The 24967-nt window shown below is 42.7% G+C and overlaps 1 protein-coding gene across 7 annotated transcripts in view; it reads right to left on the reverse strand.

Moving 5' to 3' along the window:
• Positions 1–24967, reverse strand: part of syt7 (synaptotagmin 7) — a 202941-nt gene that overhangs the window by 107570 nt on the left and 70404 nt on the right. For all 7 annotated transcript variants that reach the window (XM_031900272.1, XM_031900275.1, XM_031900276.1 and 4 more), the window contains 1 exon segment: positions 9752–9855. In XM_031900272.1, the coding sequence (XP_031756132.1) occupies positions 9752–9855 (104 nt within the window).

The following is a 24967-nucleotide window of genomic DNA, read 5'->3' on the forward strand; positions in this document are numbered from 1 at the left end:
CATACACAAGGTACCATAAAAATTGTAGAGAAACTGCATTGAGCGGGGTTTAATCCAACTTCTTTTCCATACAAGCCACTCCACACTTCCTTCTTCTTTCCCTACGTCCTATAATTTTGCCTTAATCTGGCCATACACAGTAAGATTTGCTTGTTTGATGATATCATGCTTATACGATCATTTGGCCCATTTTGCAATGAAGGGGATAGGAAAAGTCGGAGAGAGGACCGCATCAAAAAAATCAAGGTGTTTATGATCGACATCTGGCCAATTTTTGGCCAGATATCAGTTGGATAGGCCTGCCAGAGAGCACCATACACAGGAAGATAAGCTGCACAGTTGGTTTTAAGGACTCAAATTGGCAGCTGAATTCTGCCATCTATGGCCACTTTTATTCTTCCATCTTCTCTTAAGCTGGCCATACACAGGTTGTTATTGTCTGCAAATCTGTCCTCTCCTCACCAATCTACAACTTCCTGGCCTGTCTAGGGTGCCACAATAATAAATGAGGCTTGGTCCTATATCGATCAGACAGGCTGGTAAATCATATTGGGTAAGTGCAACGCACTAGATAGAGCAGAGCCCCATAGTAGAGGCTGGACTAGCTGCTATTCTGACTGTGACTGATAAAAAAGGAGAGCGCCACTGGTGTTAGTATACCCTGATGCCATTCAATGGGCTGGGCTTTGTTATACAACAAGAGCAGATATCTGAATGACGTCAGGGAGAACAGAGAAGATGAGGTATAATAATAAGAGACAGATATACAACAAAGTCCAGAGGTTTGGACAGGCTGCAAGCTTCAAGATAAGTACAATAGGCCAAGGGAAAAGGAAGGTGATATGTTTTAAGGTCATTATAGTAGATATATGTAATATCAGCAAGAAAAGCAGGTTCTGGTCCCTTCTGGTCACCATTTACTTTAGCAGGTCCAGAAATACAGCCACCAACTTGGACTATAGCCAGCCCAGCCTGGAATGTACAATCCAAAGCACCTGTGCAATGGCGGAGAAGTGCACCTGAGACAATACTTCTAGTGGAGCTTCTAAACTGTGGCCTTTTACATGTTGTTGAACTACAGCTCTCACAGTCAGTTATGGCAACACTTCTCTTTCCCTAAACAACTAATGGCACCTATTGTATAATATGGATTATGCTAGTGAAGCAAGTTCAGTTGTGGGTCTCCAGTGTTGTTGGAGCCAGCAATTGCCTATTCCTCATGTTAATCTAACACTGCCCTATTTTGGAATCACCAAATCCCTAATTTTGGCTTTGATGAATACCCCAAACAGCAGGCTTTCCAGATAACAGGCTAAAAGTAACCTAACAAAAGCCACCAAACCCAAATCATTGCCTTGGTTCAACCAGACTTCATTTGGGCATTGTGCATTGAAGCATGGATGGTCTGTGTTTCCTTTTATTTACTCACTACTTGAAAAAATGATCTATTTAACTAGAGATACACAATCCATATCTATAGTTATTGCCTGTGCTGTCCTTCCTTTTGTATAATTGTACTAACATTATTGATTTGGGATTCAATAATAATGACATAGGTGTCAGCCTATGTTCTCCATTTTCTATTTATGGTTGTAGCATATATTTTCCTTGACATTCCATTAACTCTCCAGAAATTCCCTACTCAAGACAGCGCTTCAGAGAAGCGCTGATACACAAGGCGCAAATTTAGCTGAAAAATGCATTGTGTCTAGATGCCATGGCTTGGGGGGTTAAGAAGCAACACAACTGACAGCTAATTATACAATGTGGCTGGCACAGGCAGAACTGTGTTAGCTTCTGTAGGGCCCTGTATGATTTTACATTTAATGCTTTGGGACTTGTATGCAGGTCATCAATATTTACAAAGTAGAACAGTTTACTTAAGCCAAATAAACTCTAGTTGGAAGATTGTTACAAGAAATAACTTGTGACTTCTTACATTATGGGACATTGGTCAAATTAGTACAGACCCTAGGGCACCTTTCAATTTCGATCCAATTAATTCCCCCTATGTGTATCCAAATTTGGTCTTTTTGATCCCTTACTTACTTTCCCTTATCACTTATCCTAAGAGCTTGTCAGGCTGGAGCCCCAACCACTGCTTCAGGCTATCTAGGGAGTCACCACACAGCTTGGTAAACTCTCTGCTCTAGATATATACATTGCAACCATACACCCCTCAGTAGGGTTTGGGGGATGCTGCCCTGTACTTATTGCCTAGTAGGAATCCACCAAAGCGAACTGAGGGGTATACTCTTGCACCTTGCCCATTGTGGCTTTGTGCATCTAAGTGATGTTTAAAGGTGGCCATACACCTTCAGATCCGCTCGCTTGGCAATGTCGCCAAGCGAGCGGACCTTCTCCCCAAACCCCCCACCTACGGGTGGGCGATATCGGGAGAATCCAGGCTAATGCTATCGTTTGGCCCTGGGGCCAATCGATCGATTTATAACGACGGGTATAGGCAAAGTTGGTCCGGGGACTGCATCAACGAGCCGATGCGGTCCCCGATCCGACTAGATTTTCTAGCCTGGCCGATCAAAATCTGGCATATACACAAGTAAAACAACAGTGAAACAAATTGGATTTCTTAGTCCTCCCCATGTCACTTTGTGATTGGCTGCAAAGAAAGAATACAAAACAGAACCTATGACTCTGGGGACTTGGAAAGATGGTTCTCTGGGTTAATTGCTTTTTTGTTTTTTGGACAGCAGGCCAATAACGTGTTGCTTACAGAAGCAATCTACTCTTTCATGCTTACATATTTAATCACAGCCTTTTTCTTACATCACTTACATTCAATTGGAAAATGACATTGCAGTAAGTAATTGTTCATTCATGTGTTTGCAAACAGCTAGTCATTGTTTATATGCTGCTTCCCACTGTGGCAACAATGGCCGGATAGATTGTGGCAGTTTCCTTATCATTTGTCATTGGGTTTTTTTTTTAAAGTGTTTTACAGTAGAAATCTATGCTTTCGTTTTCCGTGACTACAAAGGAAATACATTTTTTTTATGCTTGGTAAGAAGAGGAATAACAGAGCCAGTGTTTCCTATCACTCACTGTGAACTCTACCAGAGAGGATGGTAAGCGAACCATTGAGGATGGATTATACCTTCTATGGTTTACAAAAGGGCCCACAAGTGCGTTCAAGGGAGAAACTGCAAAGCTGCTCATCCATGCCGGGTCAGGTGACAGTAACCCACGAGCAGATCCTCGTCATATATAATGATCATGTTTATGTTAAACTGGACAGTATTGAAGCCTGAGCCCAGATCATATTTATTGAGATTACACCAAGAAATGTTTTTGAAAATAGGGTTTAGCCCTGCTTCTCATCAAGCAATGAAAAATATTTTTGAGGGCAAGGTCATTTCAAGGGTAACCCTGATGATAAAGCTTGGGGTCCAAAGTTAATTTAGTGCTCAGGAGAATGTCAATATCTAGCTACCGATATCGGTCCCTTAGACCAATTCGGCAGTTTATCGGCCCATGTATGGGCTTATTGGCCTGTGTATGGGCAGTAACTACAGGCTTATCGGCCCATGTATGGGCAGTAACTACGGGCTTATCGGCCCATGTATGGGCAGTAACTACAGGCTTATCGGCCCATGTATGGGCAGTAACTACAGGCTTATCGGCCCATGTATGGGCAGTAACTACAAGCTTATCGGCCCATGTATGGGCAGTAACTACAGGCTTATCGGCCCATGTATGGGTAGTAACTACGGGCTTATCGCCCCATGTATAGGCACTAACAACGGGCTTATCGGCCCATGTATGGGCAGTAACTACAGGCTTATCGGCCCATGTATGGGCAGTAACTACAGGCTTATTGGCCCATGTATGGGCAGTAACTACGGGCTTATCGGCCCATGTATGGGTAGTAACTACGGGCTTATTGGCCCATGTATAGGCACTAATGACGGGCTTATCGGCCCATGTATAGGCACTAATGACGGGCTTATCGGCCCATGTATGGGTAGTAACGACCGGCTTATTGGCCCATGTATGGGCACTAACAACAGGCCTGCCGAACATTTGGCCTGAAGTCAGCCAGATCTCGATTGGGCAGGTTTGATTTTTCGTCAGATGGAATGTCATTGTCTTGTTGATGCAGTCCCCAAACTGACGGTCGCCCATACCCGCCGTTCTAATTTTATCATTTGGCCCCAGGCCCAAATGACCGAATTAGGCCGATATCGCCCACCCATAGGTGGAGACATCAGGAGAAGATCCACTCGCTGGCGAGATCTTTTAGCGTGCATGGCCACCTTTAGGCAGAGTCAGAAAGAATGGCACAAGGCAGGGCAGATACGCTGTGTGGCCAATAGAATGTGGACATCTGCCTGCTCAGCATCTCAAAACCAAGGTTATAAATATGATGTTGGTCCTCTCTTTGCTGCTATAACAGGTTTTCTGGGAAGGATTTCCGTTAGATGCTGGAACATTGTTGGCAGGATTTGCTTCCATCGATATATAAAAGGTTGGGCACTGATGTTACATTGTTCATACATCTTAGACTTTAGTCAGAATATATCGGTTTCATTCACTTGTTGTGGATCCATTAACGTCTGCTGCAACCTCTTGGTATGAGTTACCCCTCCAGCTGTAGGTCTAAGGCATGTGCATGTTACTGTATATGGATTTCCTTTACACTGATGTTGGCCAATCAGACCTGGCTTACAGTGTGCATTCTAATTCATCCCACAGCTCAGTACTGGATTAGGATTCAAAATAGGCCCTGACATTTCAAGTACACAGAGGCCCAAACAGCCCCCGCCAGCCCAATAAATAGTGACTATGGCACCACAGCCCTCCCGCCAGCCCAATAAATAGTGACTGTCTATGGCATCTTACAGCAGCCCCTCTGGCATTTGCCTGAACCCACAGATTGCCAGTCCAGCCTGCCGCAGGTGTTCACCTGGTTAGGGTCAGGGGTTCTGCGCAGGCCAATTTTGTATGGACCTATCTATGTGCCAAGCAGTTCAATAAGAAAGGTTGTCCACTTTTGGCCATGTAGTTAAAAGCTTTTCCAGCCTGTTCCCTTCCAGCTCCAATTGTTGAGAACTGCCTTATTTACTTCTGTATTCCTCTAAGGAGTCTAAGGATACACCAAATCCATTATTAATTTTGTTTGAATACATAATCCTTTGCAAAAGATATATAACTAAATCTGGAAGCTAGTTTGTATGTTGTAATTTGAAGGAAAAAATCATCTAAAAAACAAATTTTAAAAGTCACGTGACCATTAAGGCCCGGATTCAGGTTAACACTAAGACTGGGTTGAGCTCAGTTGAAAATTGGTTTAAACCCTTTACAGCTCAACTGTACAGTTGGCCATTCAGAGGTTGATACTGGCTGCCAACTAGCCACTTGTGGCCAACTTGCATGGGGCCAAAACTATGGCATCCCTCATTATCTAACTGGTGCATTGGGCAACAAATGCATTGCCTAGTCAAGCCCCCGCATGTCCATTTATTCTTAGGGTGGTCATACACTGGCCGATTCTAGCTGCTGATATCAGTCCCTTAGACCAGTGCCGGAATTTCTCTAGCATACATGGTGGAGGGCCGCTAATGGAAGCCAGTATTGACCACTCCCCTTTTTGAAACCACACCCACTTCAACCCACACCTATTTTATCACAATGGTGGTAGCACAGCAAAATCCCAAATGCTTTGTCCTTACTGTGGGGATATCAACCATCATTCATATGTGAAAGAATTATGTCATATTAAGATATACCCTTACATCTATATGCCTCCTCCTCCCCTGTGGATAGCAGAGCAACCCCCAGTACATAATTACACACCTTAGGGGCCATTTAATGGCTATTTCCAACTTCTAACAAACTCCCACAAAAACCCCTGCCAGGTTCACCTCCCACAAGCAGCATAGGGCAAGCAGAGTATGGCACACACAGGCAGCACTCTACCTGTCCTATGCTGTCTGTGTGTTCCATACTCTGCCTGTCCTACCCTGCCTGTGTGTGCCATACTCTGCCTTCCCTATGCTGCCTCTGTGTGCCATACTCTGCCTGCCCTACCCTGCCTGTGTGTGCCATACTCTGCCTGCCCTACCCTTCCTGTGTGTGCCATACCCTCCCTGACCTATGCTGCCTGTATGTGCCATACTCTGCCTACAGTACCTATGTCTGAGGTGTGAAGAAGGGAACAATGGGGGGGATTACAGTCTGAGCCTGAGGTGTGAACACTGCAGGGGTTGAACAATGCAGGTATTAAAAGGTGTGAAAAACACAGGGGATTACATATTTAAACAATACAAGGGGATTACAGCCTGAATCTGAGGTGAGAACCATGCAGGGGGCCAGTTAAGCTCAGTACTGATACCATTTAATGCTTACTCAAAGGTAAGCCATCAAAGCAGCCAGACAGGTGGGGGGCCACACAGAGGGGGGTCGCGGGCCGCCAGTTGGACAGCACTGCCTTAGACCAATTCGGCAGCTAATCGGGCCGTTTATGGGCACTACCGATGGGCCTGCCCGACCAACATCTGGCCTGAAATCGGGCAGATCTCGATCGCCAGGTATAAAAATTAGTCAGATCGGGGAACGCATGGGCTCGAATAAGCTCAATATCGCCCACCCGTAGGTGGGGATATCGGGAGAAGATCCGCTTGCTTGGCGACCTCGCCGAGAGAGCTGATCTTAGCATGTATGGCCACCTTTAGACCCAACCAGGCAAAGAGGCCAACCACACCAAATGTGATCTTCCCATGTATGGGCAGCTTTAGACTCACAATCCAGTTTTAACCTTCACCTTGATTGGCTGACTTGAACCAACTCTCTCAGTATCCGAATTCATATATGTCTCTAGAATGTCCCAGGGAAGGTGATTTGCAGGGCATTTCTTGGCTTCATCAATTATTGGCTATATAATAATATCACTAATGGGTTCCCAGGAGTTACACCATTACTGGGCTGTGGTTGCCAGGTTATCCAAAGGTTTCACTTGCCCCAATGGGGTTTTAAATGATTTGATGTTTATGCCAAACGGGTCATTTTCATGAAGGTCTATGGAGACTATTTCTTGTTGCCCCACTTTAGCTATGGATTACGTTTATCTTTTGCCTTATCTATAAGGGAGTATAAAAGACAGATCTAGGGGAACCATGTTGGCAGGTATTAGATTCATTACATTCTCTTGGTGGGTTATTTTTACATGACATTGCTGGGATTTTTATCACATACATTGGCAGCTGGAAGTGTGTAATGAGTTCATTCAAGAGAGACAGCAGTCGATATCCATCAAAGCAGCAGCTGTTTTTAGCCAAAGTCCCGATTTAAATAATAATCTCCATGTTTTTTCAATATGAAAAGTTGCTGAAAATAACGAAGGACAATATTCTGCGAGCGTTAACTAATACAGACCTTGATCTGGCATCTCTGATGGCTTATAGATAACTAACTGCTTACCCACAATTCTGTGTATATTATTCCGCAGCTAAGTTGGAGATAATTGATCATATGGGACAGATTATTCTTCATTAAATCCTATTAGAGGACCTGTCATAGTAGTGTAATTGTTTGATGAAACCATTTCCATCAATATAGATGTATATAGCAAATCTCTTATAGGGGGAGGGAATCCCAAGAACAAGGAACTAAGGTAAAGCAGCCCTAATGCCCCCCCCCCCCCCCCCCATCACTTCTATACCTTATACAGTTCATATTATTTATCCCAAGAATACCTTCTCCTTGGTACGTCTTTAGCCTTACAGTCAGAGCATTAAAGTGCCACTCAGCCTGTAAGTACCCAGGCAATAGCGGAAATACATTGGCAGTATTGGCGTAAGGACATCTTATTTGTCATAGGGCTGTTGTATCACACAGTATGTACAGTAGCTTAATGGCATGCAGTTAAGCCATAGACATCTTATTATTTATGGTATTGATTGTGTGTATGTATATCTTTATTATACAGAGCTATTTGCCCAGACAAGGGAAATGACTGTGCAATAAACAATTAATAATGGTTTCAAAGAGTTAGTGCTTTCATAGACACAGGAGGAAGAAGATTCTATGCATGCCCTACAGAAAATTCTATAAGCTATAAAGTAACACTTCTTTCTGCTCAAGAAAACAAATATATGATTGGTTGCTGCAGGCAATCGGGCTGGGGCACACTTGTATTGACCCCATTGGTACTCCATCTTTAAAAGAAACACAAAAGACATCAAAATAGTGTCTTGTGGAAATACCTACCTACAACATTGAGTCTTAAACATTATATTTATGTAAATGGCCACATATATAGGACAGGCAGCCCTGGAAGTATCTCATATACAATACAACAGGGATCGCAAACCTTTTTCACTTGTGAGCCACACTCAGATGTAAAAAGTGTTGGTGAGCCACACAAGCATGAATTAAGTTGTCTGGGGATGGCAAATAAGGGCTGTGATTGGCTATTTGGCAGCACTATGGGGACTGCTGGCCTGAAGGAGGCTGCTAAGAGTAAAATATCTTTAAGCTAGAAATTTAAAAATGGCAACTGGGAGCAACGTCAAATTGGGTGGTGAGCAATATGTTTCTCATAAGTCACTTGGGGATCACTGCAATACAATATAACTTTTTTGGTCTATTCTGCCATCTTGAATGCTAAGCACCAATGCTGTGTTTGAAAACATGCAAAAAAAAAAAAAAGGAGTTAAATATCAAATTCTGAGCGTAAAGGAAAAATATCCCTCATCATTTGTCCTTAGAAATACACATGAACTAAACCTTACTTATAATTAAGTATATTTCCATTTGGAGTCTGCATATGATCAGGTGAGAGAGAAGGGTCATGATGACATGGGGTGATTTAGTGGGTTATGGTCATATTGTCATCGACCCGACCCTTTCTCATGAAAGGTCACAGTGACGTCTAAAGCAATGAAACCTGTGCAACTACAATTAACTAATGCGCCACTTACTCCGCCCACTTCCTCCCACTGGGTAGAAACGCATGGGGGGAAATGTACTTGGTGCAGGTTTCCAGTCATTTGAAGCCCCTTGTATTCTTTGTGCAGAAATGTAGAAAAATCTATTGGACCTTTATCCAAATAGCAGGGTTGGCTTTATTGTAGGGCAGGGCATGAATAAGGCCAAATAGTGCATATTATATAGTTTAATAACATTTAGATATTGTCAGTATATTGAACCTGGAGCCCTCCAGCTGATACATTAAGTTGCATAGAAGTAGGTATTGAACCCTTTCCTAATACTATCTATTGTATCAGCCAGTACAACTGCTTCCATAGTCACAATTCTCACTGTACTATTTGTGCTAGATGCCGATGTGTCCTTTAGAAAGATCTTCTCATGAATATAGAATCATAAAATATATTATATGTACATTAATACATAGTGACCATATCCCCCTCAAGCACCTCTTCTACAGAGATCAATAGCCAGTTTGTATTGCCCCAGGCTCATACACACACACAGATATTCTTTTCACTTGCTCCTGCTGTTCCGTAAGGCTTCATTAGTTGTTGGACCCTTTGGCCTATATGTATATACAGTATATATATATAAATTGGCCAAAGGGTATATATATATTAGGAGTTCGCATTTTAGATAAGGTTGGCCAGTTTATTTCATGTAGCTCTCTCTATGTTCATATATTCTGAAGTCCACTCTGATGAGTTCTCAGACCTGTCGTGTGTCATATACATTGTCCATTGTGTTTTTCCAGCCCTGAAGTTCAGGCATACAAGACCCCGAAGTGGGCACTGGCACTTACCAGTTTACGCTGGCACCACTGGCAGAGCCCACACATGATGATGGTGATGCTGAGGCTCAAAGTGAGGACGGTAGAGACCAGGATAACGTCTCGGGTGGGAGCTCCTGGAGAAACAAAAACACACAGAAAGTGACCGAGTGAGCCCCAATAGTAAGCAAGAACATAGCATGTCAAGGTTTGCTTTTTTTTCAATCAATGAAAGGTATGAGAAATAGATTAATGAGGAGCCAGGATCTGTGGTTTAATATAAAAACCCCTTTCACCTTGAGATGAGACCACACTAAATGAAGGTCATTATAAGGCAGAGTGGGTCCGGAGACCACAGCTTTGGAATGAGAATTCTGGGCTATTGCTCTACAGAGAACACTGTCAGCACTGTCACAATCACTTTCCTTCAACACTTGTGCTAATCCCATGCTAAGGATGGGAGACTGTGTGCCACCCTGGGCACTGCTGCTCGGTGCCATGTGATTGCCAAGCCTCCCTGGCACTGAATGGGTTACCAACCATGTGCAGATCTCTGGATCCGCCCCCCCCCCCTTCTTCTCTGAATATGTATCAGGCTAGCAAAGAGGGCAGACATATGGACGGGTAGCAGAGGAGCCAGCTGGAAACCTGTTAGAAAGCAAGAGGCGTATGACACTAAAGCCCCCCTCTCTGTGCATCTTCCCTCAGCCATGCTGCCCTACCTATCCCCTCATTTATCCTCCCTATATATTAGTGCATACTCTGGTCCCTCATTATAGCTTTGCCTTCCTTAGCCATTGCCCTCAGTTTCCCCACTCCCTCCTATATCAGCCTTTTGTAATTCATTCGGCACACTCCTCCAACCCCCCTATCCGCTACCTTCCGCCACTACCCTCCCTCTGTTCCTTTATCATGCTGCTCATTCCTCTGACCCCCTTACTCTGCTCCTCCTATTAATTCCCACATTGCTCACTCTCACCTTGACTTCTCCATCTCGCTGCTCTCCTCCCTCAGTGCCGAGATGAACTCCCCCCTCTCACACTCTTTCTCACAGGCGCTGTTCTCTCCCCCCCATCCAACAAGGCACAATAAGCATTTGCCATCTTGCCTAGACTAGAAACTGCACTCAGTAAAACAATAAATATTATACTATGTATGAAGTAATAAATACTGGATTTCTTAGTACATATGCCAAGAATATCCAACCTGTTGCCCTTAATAACTGTGAATGCCAGAGTGCAGAAGTAATTCACTAACAACTGGAGTGGACAGGTCTTTCCCTATGTTATAAACATTGGGGGTCATTTATCAACACTGGGCAAATTCACCTGTGCGCAGTAAGCCATGGCAACCAATCGAATTATTGCATTCATTGTTCATTATTGCAATCCAATCACTGATTGGGTGCCGGTGGGTTACTGTCCATGGGCAAATTTGCCCAGTGTGGATCAATGAGCCCCATTATAATGTATTTTCTCTGTTGGTCTTGTTGACTATAGAGAAAGCAGAATGCCATTGCCCATTCCAAAGGCAAACTGTAGCGCTGAGCATAGCCCCTCCCTCATGATTTGCTATCTGAGGAAGAATAAATGAATAGAAAAGAGTTATCAGAAAAGAACTTTTACGTAGAAGTGGTAATTCATATTACATGGCCTTGGAACAGCCAAATCATTTGTACCAAACATATTATTAGTGTTTACTAGTTATTTTGATTTAGTAACTTTTCAATCCAGGGAAAGTCTAAGCTCTCTAAACCATTAAACATCCAGCTCTCCCTTTGTGTCTTCATTCTATTCCAATTGAACTTATTTCATTTATGTTTTCCCATCAGCCAGTTAATAATTTAGAAAAAAGTCTATTTAGCATTCAAAGCCCTTCGCTCAGTAATACCATGTATTCCTTCCTTCTTTGTGCTCCATAATGAACTCATTTTTGGCCCTATTTTATCCTATATTAAAGGGACAATAGCACCAAACAATACAGTGCCCATATACACAATGTGCAAAGAGTGAAGCTGAAAAGAGAAGTATAATGAAATGTAAAAGGTTTGCACGAAACTTGGATGTATTTAGCAATTAAAAACTGAGCAGCATTACATAGAAATTGTTACAATGATAGGATTGTGTTAAATACTTATCTCTGGGCATATTTTCTAGTTATTTTTATTTCTACCAGATTCTTCCAAGTAGTAACATAGTGCATAGTCCCATATACCGGCTGACATATCTGATACATGGACTGGATACCTTCAAATGGTGACATCAAAACAGAAGTCTTGGGTCGGCTAGCCAGGCAATAAGTGGCTCACAGGCCAACCTCTGGCCCAAGGCATCGACTTGGACAGTCTTATACTAATGTGATTTTAACCACACCCTAGGATGCCCAGCCATGCCCTTTTTATGGCCACATTATACCCGGTTATATAAATGCAAGTGGCTCCCAGTGAGCTGACAGGTCTGACAAATCAGCTTCCCAAAGACTTTAGATTGGTGCATCAGACAGACTACAAGGTGTTGATGTACCACCAATAACTGTCTGGAAATGGCAAGATGGAACCCACGTGCTGGCTAACACTGTAAATGGGTGTTGTAAGAGTTAAAAACAAGGGTCACAGTGATCATTGAACAGGTTTAGGTGGAGGGACAAGTGTTAATATTGTGCCAGAAAGGAAATTCTGAAGCTTAAAGTCCAAAGGCAAGTAAGAAGTCAGAAACAGGGCAAGAACTTGTACACAACCTCACTAGCAACGGGGGGGTCCAGCCCAAGAACAAGTAGAGTCAGGCTTAAATAGCTTCCTTGATTGGGAAATTGCCTACAGTTGGACCAAAGGAGCCTGTAGATGAGGGCAAAGGAGATAAGGTAGAGAAGGAAAAAGCTACTATAACTATTAGGGATGCACCAAATCCACTTCGGATTTGACTGAACCCCGAATCCTCTGTAAAAGATTTGGGTAAACACAGAACCAAATCCTATCAGCATATGCTCATTAGGTTACAGAAGGGTTAAAGGTCTGTCTCTCTCTCTCTCTCTCTCTCTCTCTATATATATATATATATATATATTGGTGTGTCTCCAGCATGGTGCCCTGTAATGTTCCACCAGTATGCTCATTATGTGCTAACGCAGTGGGGAATTTCAGCTGTACATAAGGAACCAGCCCATAAGGAAGTACTAAACAGTCACCACTACTCTTTCAATATCATTAAAATAACTTGCATACCCTAAGGTTTTGCCCTACCCAATGAAATGTGAGGCCTTGTGCTTCCTTATGGGTTGGGTACTTATGTACAGCTGGATTTCCCCACTGGGTTAGTACATAATAAACACACTGCTGGAACATTACATCATATATATATATATATATATATATATATATACTCAGTCATGTAGCAGGCACTCACGTTAAGGCAATCAAAAATGCCTGGGTGCAGTCCAAAAAAATGCAGTAATGTATAGAAAATGGAAGGTACCGCACTCACAGGTCTTAAAGAAATAATATATCTTTATTTACAAAGTAGCATCTACTTTGTAAATAAAGATATATTATTTCTTTAAGACCTGTGAGTGCGGTACCTTCCATTTTCTATATATATATATATAGAGAGAGAGAGAGAGAGAGAGAGAGAGAGAGAGTACTGCACATGCTGGGATTTAATATATATATATATATATATAGAGAGAGAGAGAGAGAGAGAGAGAGAGAGAGAGAGAGAGAGAGAGAGTACTGCACATGCTGGGATTTAATATACAGAAAAAAGTTTTATTACAAAAAATCCAACGTCATGTGGTTTGTGGCTGAGGAAGAGCACTTTTGGTGCTCAAAACGTTGGATTTTTTGTAATAAAACTTTTTTCTGTATATTAAGCCCCAGCGTGCGCGGTACTCTGTCTCTATATTTACTTTATTTTGACCAGCACCCAGGCAGTTAACTACATTTTTAGGGTTGGGCTCCTCTCTGCGGCCGTATATATATATATATATAATATTTAAAGCCATACATTTTGGGTCCAGCCAGGAAGAAACAGAACATTGATTTTAAGAAAAGGCTGTCAGACTGTTTTACCTTCAATGTGTAACATTTTCTTGCAAAGAAATAAAACTAATTATAGAAATATCCAAGTTTGGAACAAGAACACTCATAGGTATAAGCAGGGAACACAAAGTCGTGCCCATAAGGGCTAATGTAATGAGATTTCACCCTTAGCTACAAAACGAGAAGCAAACTATAGCTCTATCTGCTCGGCCCGGCATTTCTGTGTCTGAGGAACATTTTATTAAACACTTTCGGAAAGGGATGATTGTATGTCCAGAAATGTAGGGTGACAATGACTATTTAAATGCAGTTAAAGGGATACTAACCTTCTAGGATCCAATAAAATCCAATAAAATATTTATTAAGTTCTGGTTACTTTCCTGTGTCGGGCTCAGACTTATGCTGCTACGTGAACTACAGCTTTCTGATACAATCTAGGGCCACTGAATGTTCTTTTATTATGGTAGCTAGAAATGTAGCCTTAATGCACGGCACAACTGCTGTTTGGCACAACTGTTGCTAGACACAACTGCTGCTAGGCACAACTGCTGCTTGGCACAACTGCAGCTAGGCACAACTGCTGCTTGGCACATCTGCTGCTAGGCACAACTGCAGCTAGGCACAACTGCAGCTAGGCACAACTGCTGCTTGGCACATCTGCTGCTAGGCACAACTGCTGCTAGGCACAACTGCTGCTAGTCACAACTGCAGCTAGGCACATCTGCTGCTGGGCACAACTGCTGCTAGGCACAACTGCTGCTAGTCACAACTGCAGCTAGGCACATCTGCTGCTTGGCACAACTGCTGCTTGGCACAACTGCAGCTAGGCACAACTGCTGCTTGGCACAACTGCAGCTAGGCACAACTGCTGCTTGGCACAACTGCAGCTAGGCACAACTGCTGCTTGGCACAACTGCAGCTAGGCACAACTGCTGCTTGGCACAACTGCTGCTTGGCACAACTGCTGCTTGGCACAACTGCTGCTAGGCACAACTGCTGCTTGGCACAACTGCTGCTTGGCAATGTATGTCCAATCCCTGCACAAGCATTGCAGACCAAGCCAAATTAAAGATGGTGGCCATTGCATTTCTCACACATAGTCAACTCTGTAGACCAGTGATCCCCAACCAGTCCACATGGGTCTACCAGAAACCAATCACATCCTTTATTTGGCATCCCCAAAGAACATTTTCATGCTTGTGTGGCTTACCAATGCTTTTTACATCTGAGTGTGGCTTACGAGTAAATAAAGGTTGGGGACCCCTGCTGTAGGCCATACAATACAAGAGGAATCAATTAGCACATTGAGTAGAGTTCATGGCAGGCTGTATCAGCAATGTCGTTTGTTACCATAAGTCTTATAAAGTGGAAAAGGCTCAGTGGATTTTTGCTATGCTGTTATTATGCAATTAATTGCATTATTATGCATTTTTGAGTGCAATTAACTAAGAACGCCCCTTCCCATTGTATAGTGGGAATTGAAACAAAAATGGCAAACCTGCATAGAGCCAAGTGATTACAGCGCTCTTTGTGCCATAATGAGAGCAACTTTCACTGTGTAAAGTGGGAAACTATTCACGCCAATTCACCATATTTTGGTGCTACTAATCTTCTAGAGAAAAAGTCATTGTGACAAAGCACGACAAAACAACATTAACCTATTCTGCCCCTCTCCGGTCTGACATTCAGACTGCAGACTGTCGCGGCCCCTGACCCATGCCACCCAATAGCAGTTTGATGGGCACGCTGCAGAAGTTACAGCAAGGGGCAGAACAGAATGACAAGTAATGAGGAACAAATAAACCATTCTAACCTGACATTCAGCAGATTAAATACCAGGGGTAGGAATATATCAAGCTTTAAAGTAACAGAAAGTAAAAAAAAAAAGTAAAAACTGACTGTCAGATCACAATTCTTAACTCTTGGCAAGGCTGAATCAATTAATCAGATTTGGCCAAATGCGTGAATGTCAAAATGACTGAGGTCCCAAAATGTGGCCAATGGGCTTAACAAGCAGATCTCAACATGAGTGAGAATAAATTGTAGCCCCTGACCCCCAAACAGAAGTTGAAGTCACCTTAGAACAGGGGTCCCCAACTATTTTTACCTGTGAGCCACATTCAAATGTAAAAAGACTTGGGGAGCAACACAAGCATTATACATGTTCCTGGGATGCCAAATAAGGACTGTGATTGGCTGTTTGGTAACCCCTATGTGGACTGAAAGCCACAAAAGGTTCTGTTTGGCAGGACACCTAGTTTCTATGCCTCCAAAACTTGCCTCCAAGCCAGGAATTCAAAAATAAGCAGCTGCTGTGAGGCCACTGGGAGCAACATTCATAGGGTTGGAGAGCAACATGTTGCACACGAGCTACTGGTTGGGGACCTCTGCCTTAGAACCTCCATCCTTACAAGCGGCAAGGGTGAAGGTCAAGTAAAGGTATCCCGTCAAGACAAAATGGACATGGAGACTTATTCCCATCCATCTAGAAATATTTAAACAGTTAATAGGCCCAACATAATGCTCTGTATATACACACTAACAAGAAATATCATGGCATCCAGGGATTTTACTACATTTTAATGAATTTCTACTTCAATGTGTATTTCAAATAATTCCCGTATGCCTTAGCAAATGCAAAGAGTACAATAAAAGCCCTAGGCATGGTTCTAGCCAGTAGATTGTCTTTGTCCAGACACGGCACTCAGTGCTTTGAGTTCTGCAAACAATGGTTAGCTAGTTTAACCTTCTCTATTCAGTGTGGTTCTGCCCTCGCTAATATTTCACGTGTGTGTGTCCATATAAGTGTCCATGTTCCCACCTCAATATAAAGGTTGGGTAAGACAAGGAGGGAGCTACTGATTGATGTGATCCAATTTGTCACCACGTCCTCGGTGAGTGTCCCCATGGTACGTGCTTCACTCAGTAAGGCTAATCAAACTGACGACCCTGGAACTGTGTCACGGGAAGAGAGAGAGATAAGCATTCGAGGCACCTTTCCAGGGAGATCGAGGATCACCGCGTGTGTCCCTTCTTATTTGGCGAAGCCACTAACCCCCCGTAAAGCAAATAATATCAGTGTCTCGTTCTGTATTTGTACACTCGCAGCATGGAAAGGTTCGGATGTATGACTATTTCTATATTTATGTATAGGCCTCATTTGCCAGCTAATTATTCAATGAAATTATCACATTTGGGAATTCTAGGGTTTGTCTTTCATCTCCTGCTGGTTACGGCTTAGAACCTCAATTTAATGATAGCAGTTGAGGCGCTGATTACATACACTGTACATAGCATGCAAACAAAACTTTAATTCACTCACTCATCATGTCCCACCTAATTACTGCAACCTCCTTCTGACATTCCCTTCAACATACTATTTCTACTTCAATCCATCAACCAGGCTGCTCTCAGGCACATGTGCCACCCCCACTGCTTTCTGTTTGCTGCTATTGTACGGAATATGACTTTCCCATAACTGTAAAGGTGCCCATACACGTGAAGATCTGCTCGCTTGGCAAAGTCGCCAAGCGAGCGGATATTCTCCCGATATCCCCACCTATGGGTGGGCGATATCGGGGAAAATATAGGCTAATTCGATTGTTTGCCCTGGGGCCAAATGATCGATTTATAATGGCAGCAATGGGGCAATCAGTTCCGATCCGACTAAATCTTTTAACCTGCCCGATCAAAATTTGCCCAATTTCAGGCCAGATATCGGTCGGGCATGCCCTTCGTTCGTGCCTCTACACAGGTCCAAGGGACCGATATCGGCAGCTATAATCGGCCCGTCTATGGCCACCTTTAGACTTTGTTTAAGGCCTATGACCCACAGCCCATTATTTATTGATACTAACGGTAGAAGAGAAAAAAAAATCAACATTGGTTGCTTTATATATGACATTAACACTACAACAAACAAGCCAAATTGCTAACATTCTAAATACTAGGGATCACTAGAGACACCCCCCCCCCCCCACCCCTGAGGACCATTGGGAAGTGCCACAAGCAGATAATCACCCACAAGTGTTAACTAAAAATGAACAAAACATTAATGGGTCCCAAGATATTGCCAGCTCTTCCCATTCTTTTGGCAGAGATGTCTTCTGCTAGAAGAGGAAACCCTCCAAAGGGTTTTTATGGACCCCAGCCTACTCAAGAGCTCTATAGACTTCATTATATGACATCAATATTTTAATATAATCTGGCCCATGAACACGATGTATGAGACATAATCGGCCACTACACATAATACGATGAAGAGCACTGCACTAGAATATAGTTTTTTGCTGCTACTTGTAGACCAAAGTCCTTAAGTTATGAACCTAAAGAAGAAATATATTTACTATCTATAAGCAGTAGCCTGGTTCATTTATAATATCATTAAGTGTTTATGGAGCAGACATCACATTCCTTCTCTAAACTTGCATTTATAATGTCTTCTGTGAAGCCACCATATTAATCTCCCTTGAAAAGCATTTTCTATAGGCATCAACATAAAAGCATTGCTTGGGATCATAAATAGATGGTACCAATCCCCCCCTCATTGGTTTACAGTACAGGCAAAAAAAGCAGAGAAATAATATTTGGTAAGTTTAAAGCAGGGATAGGCAATGCTTCTAATGGAAGAGCTACAGAACCAGAATTCCCACCATATTCCCTTCTTGAATAATGAAGATCTGCAACAAATTGTATTTGGAAAACATTTATGATTACTCTTTCTCACAATAGGGTATACAGTCCGCTAGGTTAGTAAGAAAGCTGGCTGTACCCAAGTTCATTCATTCAAAATCAAAAGACTTTATCATGTTGTCCACTCCCTTGGAGAAATGGGTTTCAGTTATTCAAAAGTCAGTTAAGATCCCTGACTCTACACCAGATAGACCTGGTTTCTCTAAATACTACAAATTGAGTATAAGCATCCAGAGGTGTAACTATATGTGACCCCCCTCCCCCTGCAATAAAATCTTTGGAGTGGGCCCTTGCACACATACACCCCTACCCAGCTCCACCTGCCCCTCATGTCCCTCACTCCCCACCAGCTGTCAGGTAGGAGAGGGGCTGAGAAGGGGGGGAATTATATAGAGGAAGCACACCCCACAGTCTGGGCCCCCTCTGGGTTCTGCGTTCTCTATAGTTACACTACTGTAAGCATCACACACTGCCAACTGAAATATAACTTCAAGGTACAGTCTGAGCCGCAGGTAGAGAACATAGGCATTTGACTATGAAGATTTTCATTCATCCAGGTCATGGTATATCTAGTATAAATAAATCTAAAGCAACTGGACTTGTTAGGTAATCATTGAAGACATACTTCAAGACTACTCACACAAGCAGCTTCTTCAGTTTACCTTTCAGGTGTCACCTCTCTGAAGAGTTACAAAGTGCCATTGTGATTGGATTAGTGGAAGAGTATATATGCTGAGGACTTCCCATACAGTCAGTTGAACTGAAGAAGCTGCTCGGATGAGTAGTGAAACATCTTCAATGATTACTTAACAAGTCCAGTTGCTTTAGATTTATTTATACTAGATATAGGCATTTGAGGATGGCTGAGTACTGAAATTGTCAGTGACCAGCATGGTAGGCTCAGTATGTTGAGGTTCAGTTCTCTATCCCGTTACAAATCTGCGTCTACTTCTGAATTACAAACATAGGTGCACCAATAAGGTCTTTGCTTTCATTTTCTACTTTGTAGTGGACTCTTTAAAATGATATGCTCATTGATTGCTATTGTCAACTGCATTGCAATTTCCATTTAGAACCTCCACTGAGCACAATTTTGTACATTATGGATCCCAAACTTTGGGACTCAATCTGTTTTGAATGCCTATTTAACCTTGTGGATTAAAAGCCTAGACCAGTGATCCCCAACCAGTAGCTCTCACCACCCCCTTTGATGTTGCTCCCAGTGGCCTCAAAGTAGGTGCCCATTTTTTACATTTCTGGCTTGGAGGCAAGTTTTGGAAGCAGAGATACACCATTTTACTCCTAGTAGAGCCTCCTGCAGGCCAGCAGGTCATATATGGCTACCCAATAGCCAATCACAGTCCTAATTTTGCGCAAGGACCTTTTTTAAGCTTTTGTGTCTCTTTTACATCTAATAGTAAAAAAGTTTGGGGATCCCTGGTCTACAGAAAAGTCAATTAGAGTGAGATTTGGAGAAAACATTATTGCCCTTGAGGTTTCTACAACTATCACTGAATGTTGTTATAAAGTAAGAGGGACCCTGACCAAATATTGGACCTTAAATGGAGGCACAAATTGAAAAAGTCCATCAGATTAAGGAACGGCCAACACGGCTGAGGATTTTAAAAGAGAAAATCAGGTGAGGTCTTCAGGGACTTAGCAATTTGATGAGTGCCTCCCCTATCCTTAATTGCAGGTACAGCTAATAACAGGTTAGGGGAGACTCTTACGCACAGAGTTCCATGTCCTGCTGGAAAAGCTACAAATAAGCAACAGCAGTAGCAACGTGTATTTAACCTGACCCTGTCAAATATCACTTGTACACAGGTTCTTGCTGTCTTCCCAGAGCCAGCGCTCACAATAACATTGTATGTGAATCTCAATTCAGAGAAAAACCAAGTAAGAGATACACAATCTGTAACAGTTAGGGCAGTTAAGGGCAGGCCCATGATTGGTTGTAGGACGCTACACTCTGACAAAGAATCCCTGACCGAGTTGGAACTTCCTGCTATATACAAAGATATAATATTATTCATTGTATAGAAATCTCCTGATGTTACACAGCATTGTATAAAACCATTACTAAAGAGACTGACGGGAGAAGAGTCCCTTCCTGTCTGTAGGCTTTTAGTAATAGGTTTAAAACCAGGAAAGTGAAGGGAATAGGCAGGACATGGCAGCCTGATGAAGGTGAGGGGAGCCTGCCAACCAATAATCTATAATAACAGCACACAGCTTTATTTTATACTCAATTTACCCCTCCCCTGGCAGTGGTCTCTTCCACTGAAATCACAAGTCAAGGAAACTCAAGGGCATAACAGTAAAGCAGTGGAAGGAAGGAAATTGATTACAAAACCCACTATGTAATTGTAAGGATATTAGAAGTAACCTCAGCCCTCAAGTTTATCTTTTTATGTACGTGGGAAATGCTTGAAATGCAGGGACAAGGGCACATGCAGTATCAGATGCCATATTGGCCTCTTTGACTGATCTGACAGCTGATTGTATTGTTTTTAGAACCAAAGCAATTGGTTTTCCAATCAGCGGCTGACTGAAAGCTCATTCCTCTTTCCATATGGGCTAGTGAGACATTGGACTGCAGTGCCAGAAGCCCACCAGAGCACCTAAAGCCACAGGCCCACTTTCCAAACTTTTTATTTTCCTCCATATACTCACTTTCTTCATTCATTGTATTTACAGTTAAGTCATTTATCTTTCCCTCCATATCTCCCCCATTGCCTTTCTGTCACAGAAATGAGGAAAGGCATATAATATGTATAGGCCACATGTTTAGGTGCGTGGAGAAGTCGAACTGATACATGGGCCAACCGGAAGTTTTCCTGGTACCCTGGTGGCCTAGTCTAACACTGCCTGCCACCTCACTCTCAACCATTAGAATAAGCAGGATATTTTGGTGAAACCAGAAGGAATCCTGGCAAGGAAACCAAGTTCCATTCATGAGGAACAGGTGAAAGCTGACCTACTACCAGAACAGTTATTGATCAGAAACCCCATTAAAACCACTTTTGCATGTATTGGAAGCTCACCAGTGTGACCAGTCTGATCAGTATATGAAGAGTCAGTTAATTGGATCCACAACAGCAGCATTTAAACTGAGCATACCCAATGTTACTGCACCTTTATGATATTTTAGTTTTGGAAATCTTCTTAGGACAGTGATCAAGAGACACTTCCTGCAGCAAATAAACCAATACAAATCTGTCCCGCGGCATATAGTCAGGATCATCACCCTAGGTTTTTACTCGACTGATCATGTTTGTAACTCAAACCCACATTTGCGCTTGATGATGAATGCCTAATAAAGTATGGGGCTAGGGAACGGCTTATGCTTCATCTTTTCGAGCTAGCAAGTAGCACTTTTGATTGGAGCAGAAGCACTTCGCTGATAGCTGAATTAGCTGCTATGTGCTCCTACATCACCCTTTTATCAAGTCATAGACAAGTCTCTTTGATATTTGCTAGATCTCTTCATTAGAAAGATATGGATTTGGCTTCGGCAGCACGAGGCTTGGGAAGCCCTTAGAGACAGAGCAACTATGAAAGTGTTGATACTAAAAGCCCAACTGCAAATGATATGAAAAGAGACCTTCTTCAATATTAGACTGAACATTCCAAACATGAATTTACTTTTTTAAAGTTTAAATCAAAAAGGCATAACACATTCTCAACACAAGTCCCATGTATTGTGCTCACGTTGGACAAAGCTGTATATAGGTGTATATGGGCCCTTAAATTACATTATCAAGCTTTTGTATGTATATCTTTATTTATAAGCTTTTCACATGCCATTCAGTCACTTGTTTATATGTCATTATAACCTGCCATTTTTGCAGGCAGCACACTACTCCGGTCTCTTCTTCACAGCAACACCATAGTGTCCATTTTCTGCATAATTTTGCCTTCCCCTATAACCTGAATTATTTTATTGAACCTACCTTACACTCTGCTGCTAAATCCCTCCTGCTAAGAGAGAACCAGCTCCTCTGCAGGGCCAGAATTAGGGATGGGGAGGAGGCACGTGTCTAGGGCACAATGGTGGGGCAGGGGGGTGGGACTGGTGGTTGTAGAACCCTTGGCACATACCTCTGCTTCCTTCTCTAACACCAGCCCTGCACATCTAATGACAGTGAGTGAAGCACAGGGAGCTATGGCCGGGGGCTTGCCTTGGGTGCCAAAAGCTTTTGACCTGACTCTCTCTCATCTTTATTGTTGCCCTCCATTAGTGGGGAGTGGAGAGGTTTTTCTTTTAAATATCATAGACCTTTATTTCTCCTCATCTTAATATGTATTTTAGCTTGTGTCTATCCTCTGCAAACCACTAGGTCTCATAGAGCCTCTGACTTTACACACCAACCACATCCACTGCCATCTTATAGTTTAAACAATTTTCTAATTTTCTATAGCTGCTCCTTCCTCTACTATTTCTTCCATGAATTCCTCCACAAGGAACTTTCTTTCTACAAACCATCTCTTGGCACGGCATGCATTCCCAGCATCTTGGTACGAGTGAGCTAATGCCAACACCGCTATCTGCAAAGTGCCCACCTAGACCATAAGTTCTATCCAGCTTCCTTCTGTGTCTCTTAACACTTGGCAAACATTCTTTGATGACAATTGTGCCAAGTTGTAAGTACTTTTATTTACAATCTATTATATATATTGCAAAATACAAACACATGTACTTTTATGATACCCAGAAGAACACCAGACATTCCACTGAGAAGTTCTGGTATGCTATCTTTGCACTGTATCCTAATTAGAAAATAACGCAAATAGTTAATTATTCCTTAATCCTTTTTGGCCCACACTGTGTTTTGCTATAATATGTTAATAGCTCCGCTACATGCAAATGTCTGGATTTATGAAGCACTTCTGCTGCCAAAGCTAGTTCAAAAAATAAATCACCATTTGGTGGAAGGCTCTGAGCTCTGCCATGATACACCCTCCGGCTCTACACAACACTTCTGTGTTTATATAGGGAAGTTTGTTCTAGTGATGCATCATGGGTCTTGCAGGAACTAACAACACAAAGAAATATGTCAGCCCAAGTGTAGGTCACATGGAATACTGGGCTGGCGTACACCAGTCCTTCTGTTCCTCTCAGGCTCTCTGTGTGTTTATGATGAGACAGAAATCCATGTTGTATAAAATGAAAGTGCTGTCGTGCAGAACCCACAGTGCGGTGCCAACGAGAGACACAAGTTCTGCTGGCATCGGATTCAGAGCACTGGCATAAAAGTAGCCAAACGGAGTGAATTTCCTGTCCAGCCGGCTGCGTGGGGCGAGTTTGTACCGGCTCCGTTAGAGATGCTCATTTCTCAGCCGTGAGCATATTGAGTTCCCATTCTTGCTGCTTAATCAGGGACATGTCATCTGCCTTCCATCTTCCCTCCTACACAAGCTCTCACCCCCCCCCACCCCTTATTGCCCTAAGGATATCAGGGAGGAAAACGACATGCAAGCTTGCTCTCCGTGGTGGATTAAACCAAGATTGGCATCATGGACCTCAGGGCCTCACAGACCCCAAAACAATTCAAATAACTCATTAAACTCCATACTCATCAGGCTCTTTTTATCCCATTTTCACATTAGAAAACCAAATTGTATTCTGTACAAATGTACAGTTTTTTTTCCTGCTTAAAAGACAACAGATCTTCAGTTCCCTAAAACCAACCTTGAAAGTAGAGTTTTTATTCTGCAGAAGAATGCGAATACAGAAATTACTTTTATATAAATGTAACCTTTTCTTGGAACTAATATCCAGGGCACTAACAGGATAGATCCCAAGCCTCCGCAAAGTGGGAGATTTGGGTACAATGAGTCCCTCCACCCAGGGCTAAACCATGTACTAGTGGGCAATAACTCCCTGGGAACTGCAGTGATTACTACACCTGCAAAAAATGCAGTGACTAATTGGCATGCTGCAAATGGGTGAATAGACACAGCGTTGTGTGTATTAATCTATGGCAGTTAAACCATCTCGATTAGTCGCCGGTACAGAGTTTTTTAAAAGTCATGGCAACTAATCACCCCATGTGTCATTGCCCTAATAGACGATATACACAATATGTATGGGTAGTAACTGAATTCTATTACCAACTACTACCTAACAACTTGTATCAAGGTCAGTGAACAGAATTTTGTGTTGCAACACCAGATTGTAGCACCAATGCCGGATTCATAATCACGGCGCCCCAAGGCCACCCCCATTCCCCGTCCCCCTGCCCATTTAGCTCACATACAGGACAGGACACGCTGAAGTTTTCTGCTCCATATCTGGCAACTCACTACTGGACTGAAGTACTAACTATCGTACAGGGATTACTACCCTAACAATACCTCAGGCTTCACTAGTCCTATTCAATATAATGCCCGAATGGGAATGGTTAACTAACTCCCTGCGACAATCAGCAGCCATGTTTTTGGTTGTCGCAGATTTAAAGTCACAGGTTATGTATTCAGTGAAAGTAACACTTCCAAAATAAAGTTCATATTCATGGTGA

Source organism: Xenopus tropicalis, chromosome 4 (genome assembly GCF_000004195.4).
Source record: "Xenopus tropicalis strain Nigerian chromosome 4, UCB_Xtro_10.0, whole genome shotgun sequence".
Taxonomy (NCBI): domain Eukaryota; kingdom Metazoa; phylum Chordata; class Amphibia; order Anura; family Pipidae; genus Xenopus; species Xenopus tropicalis.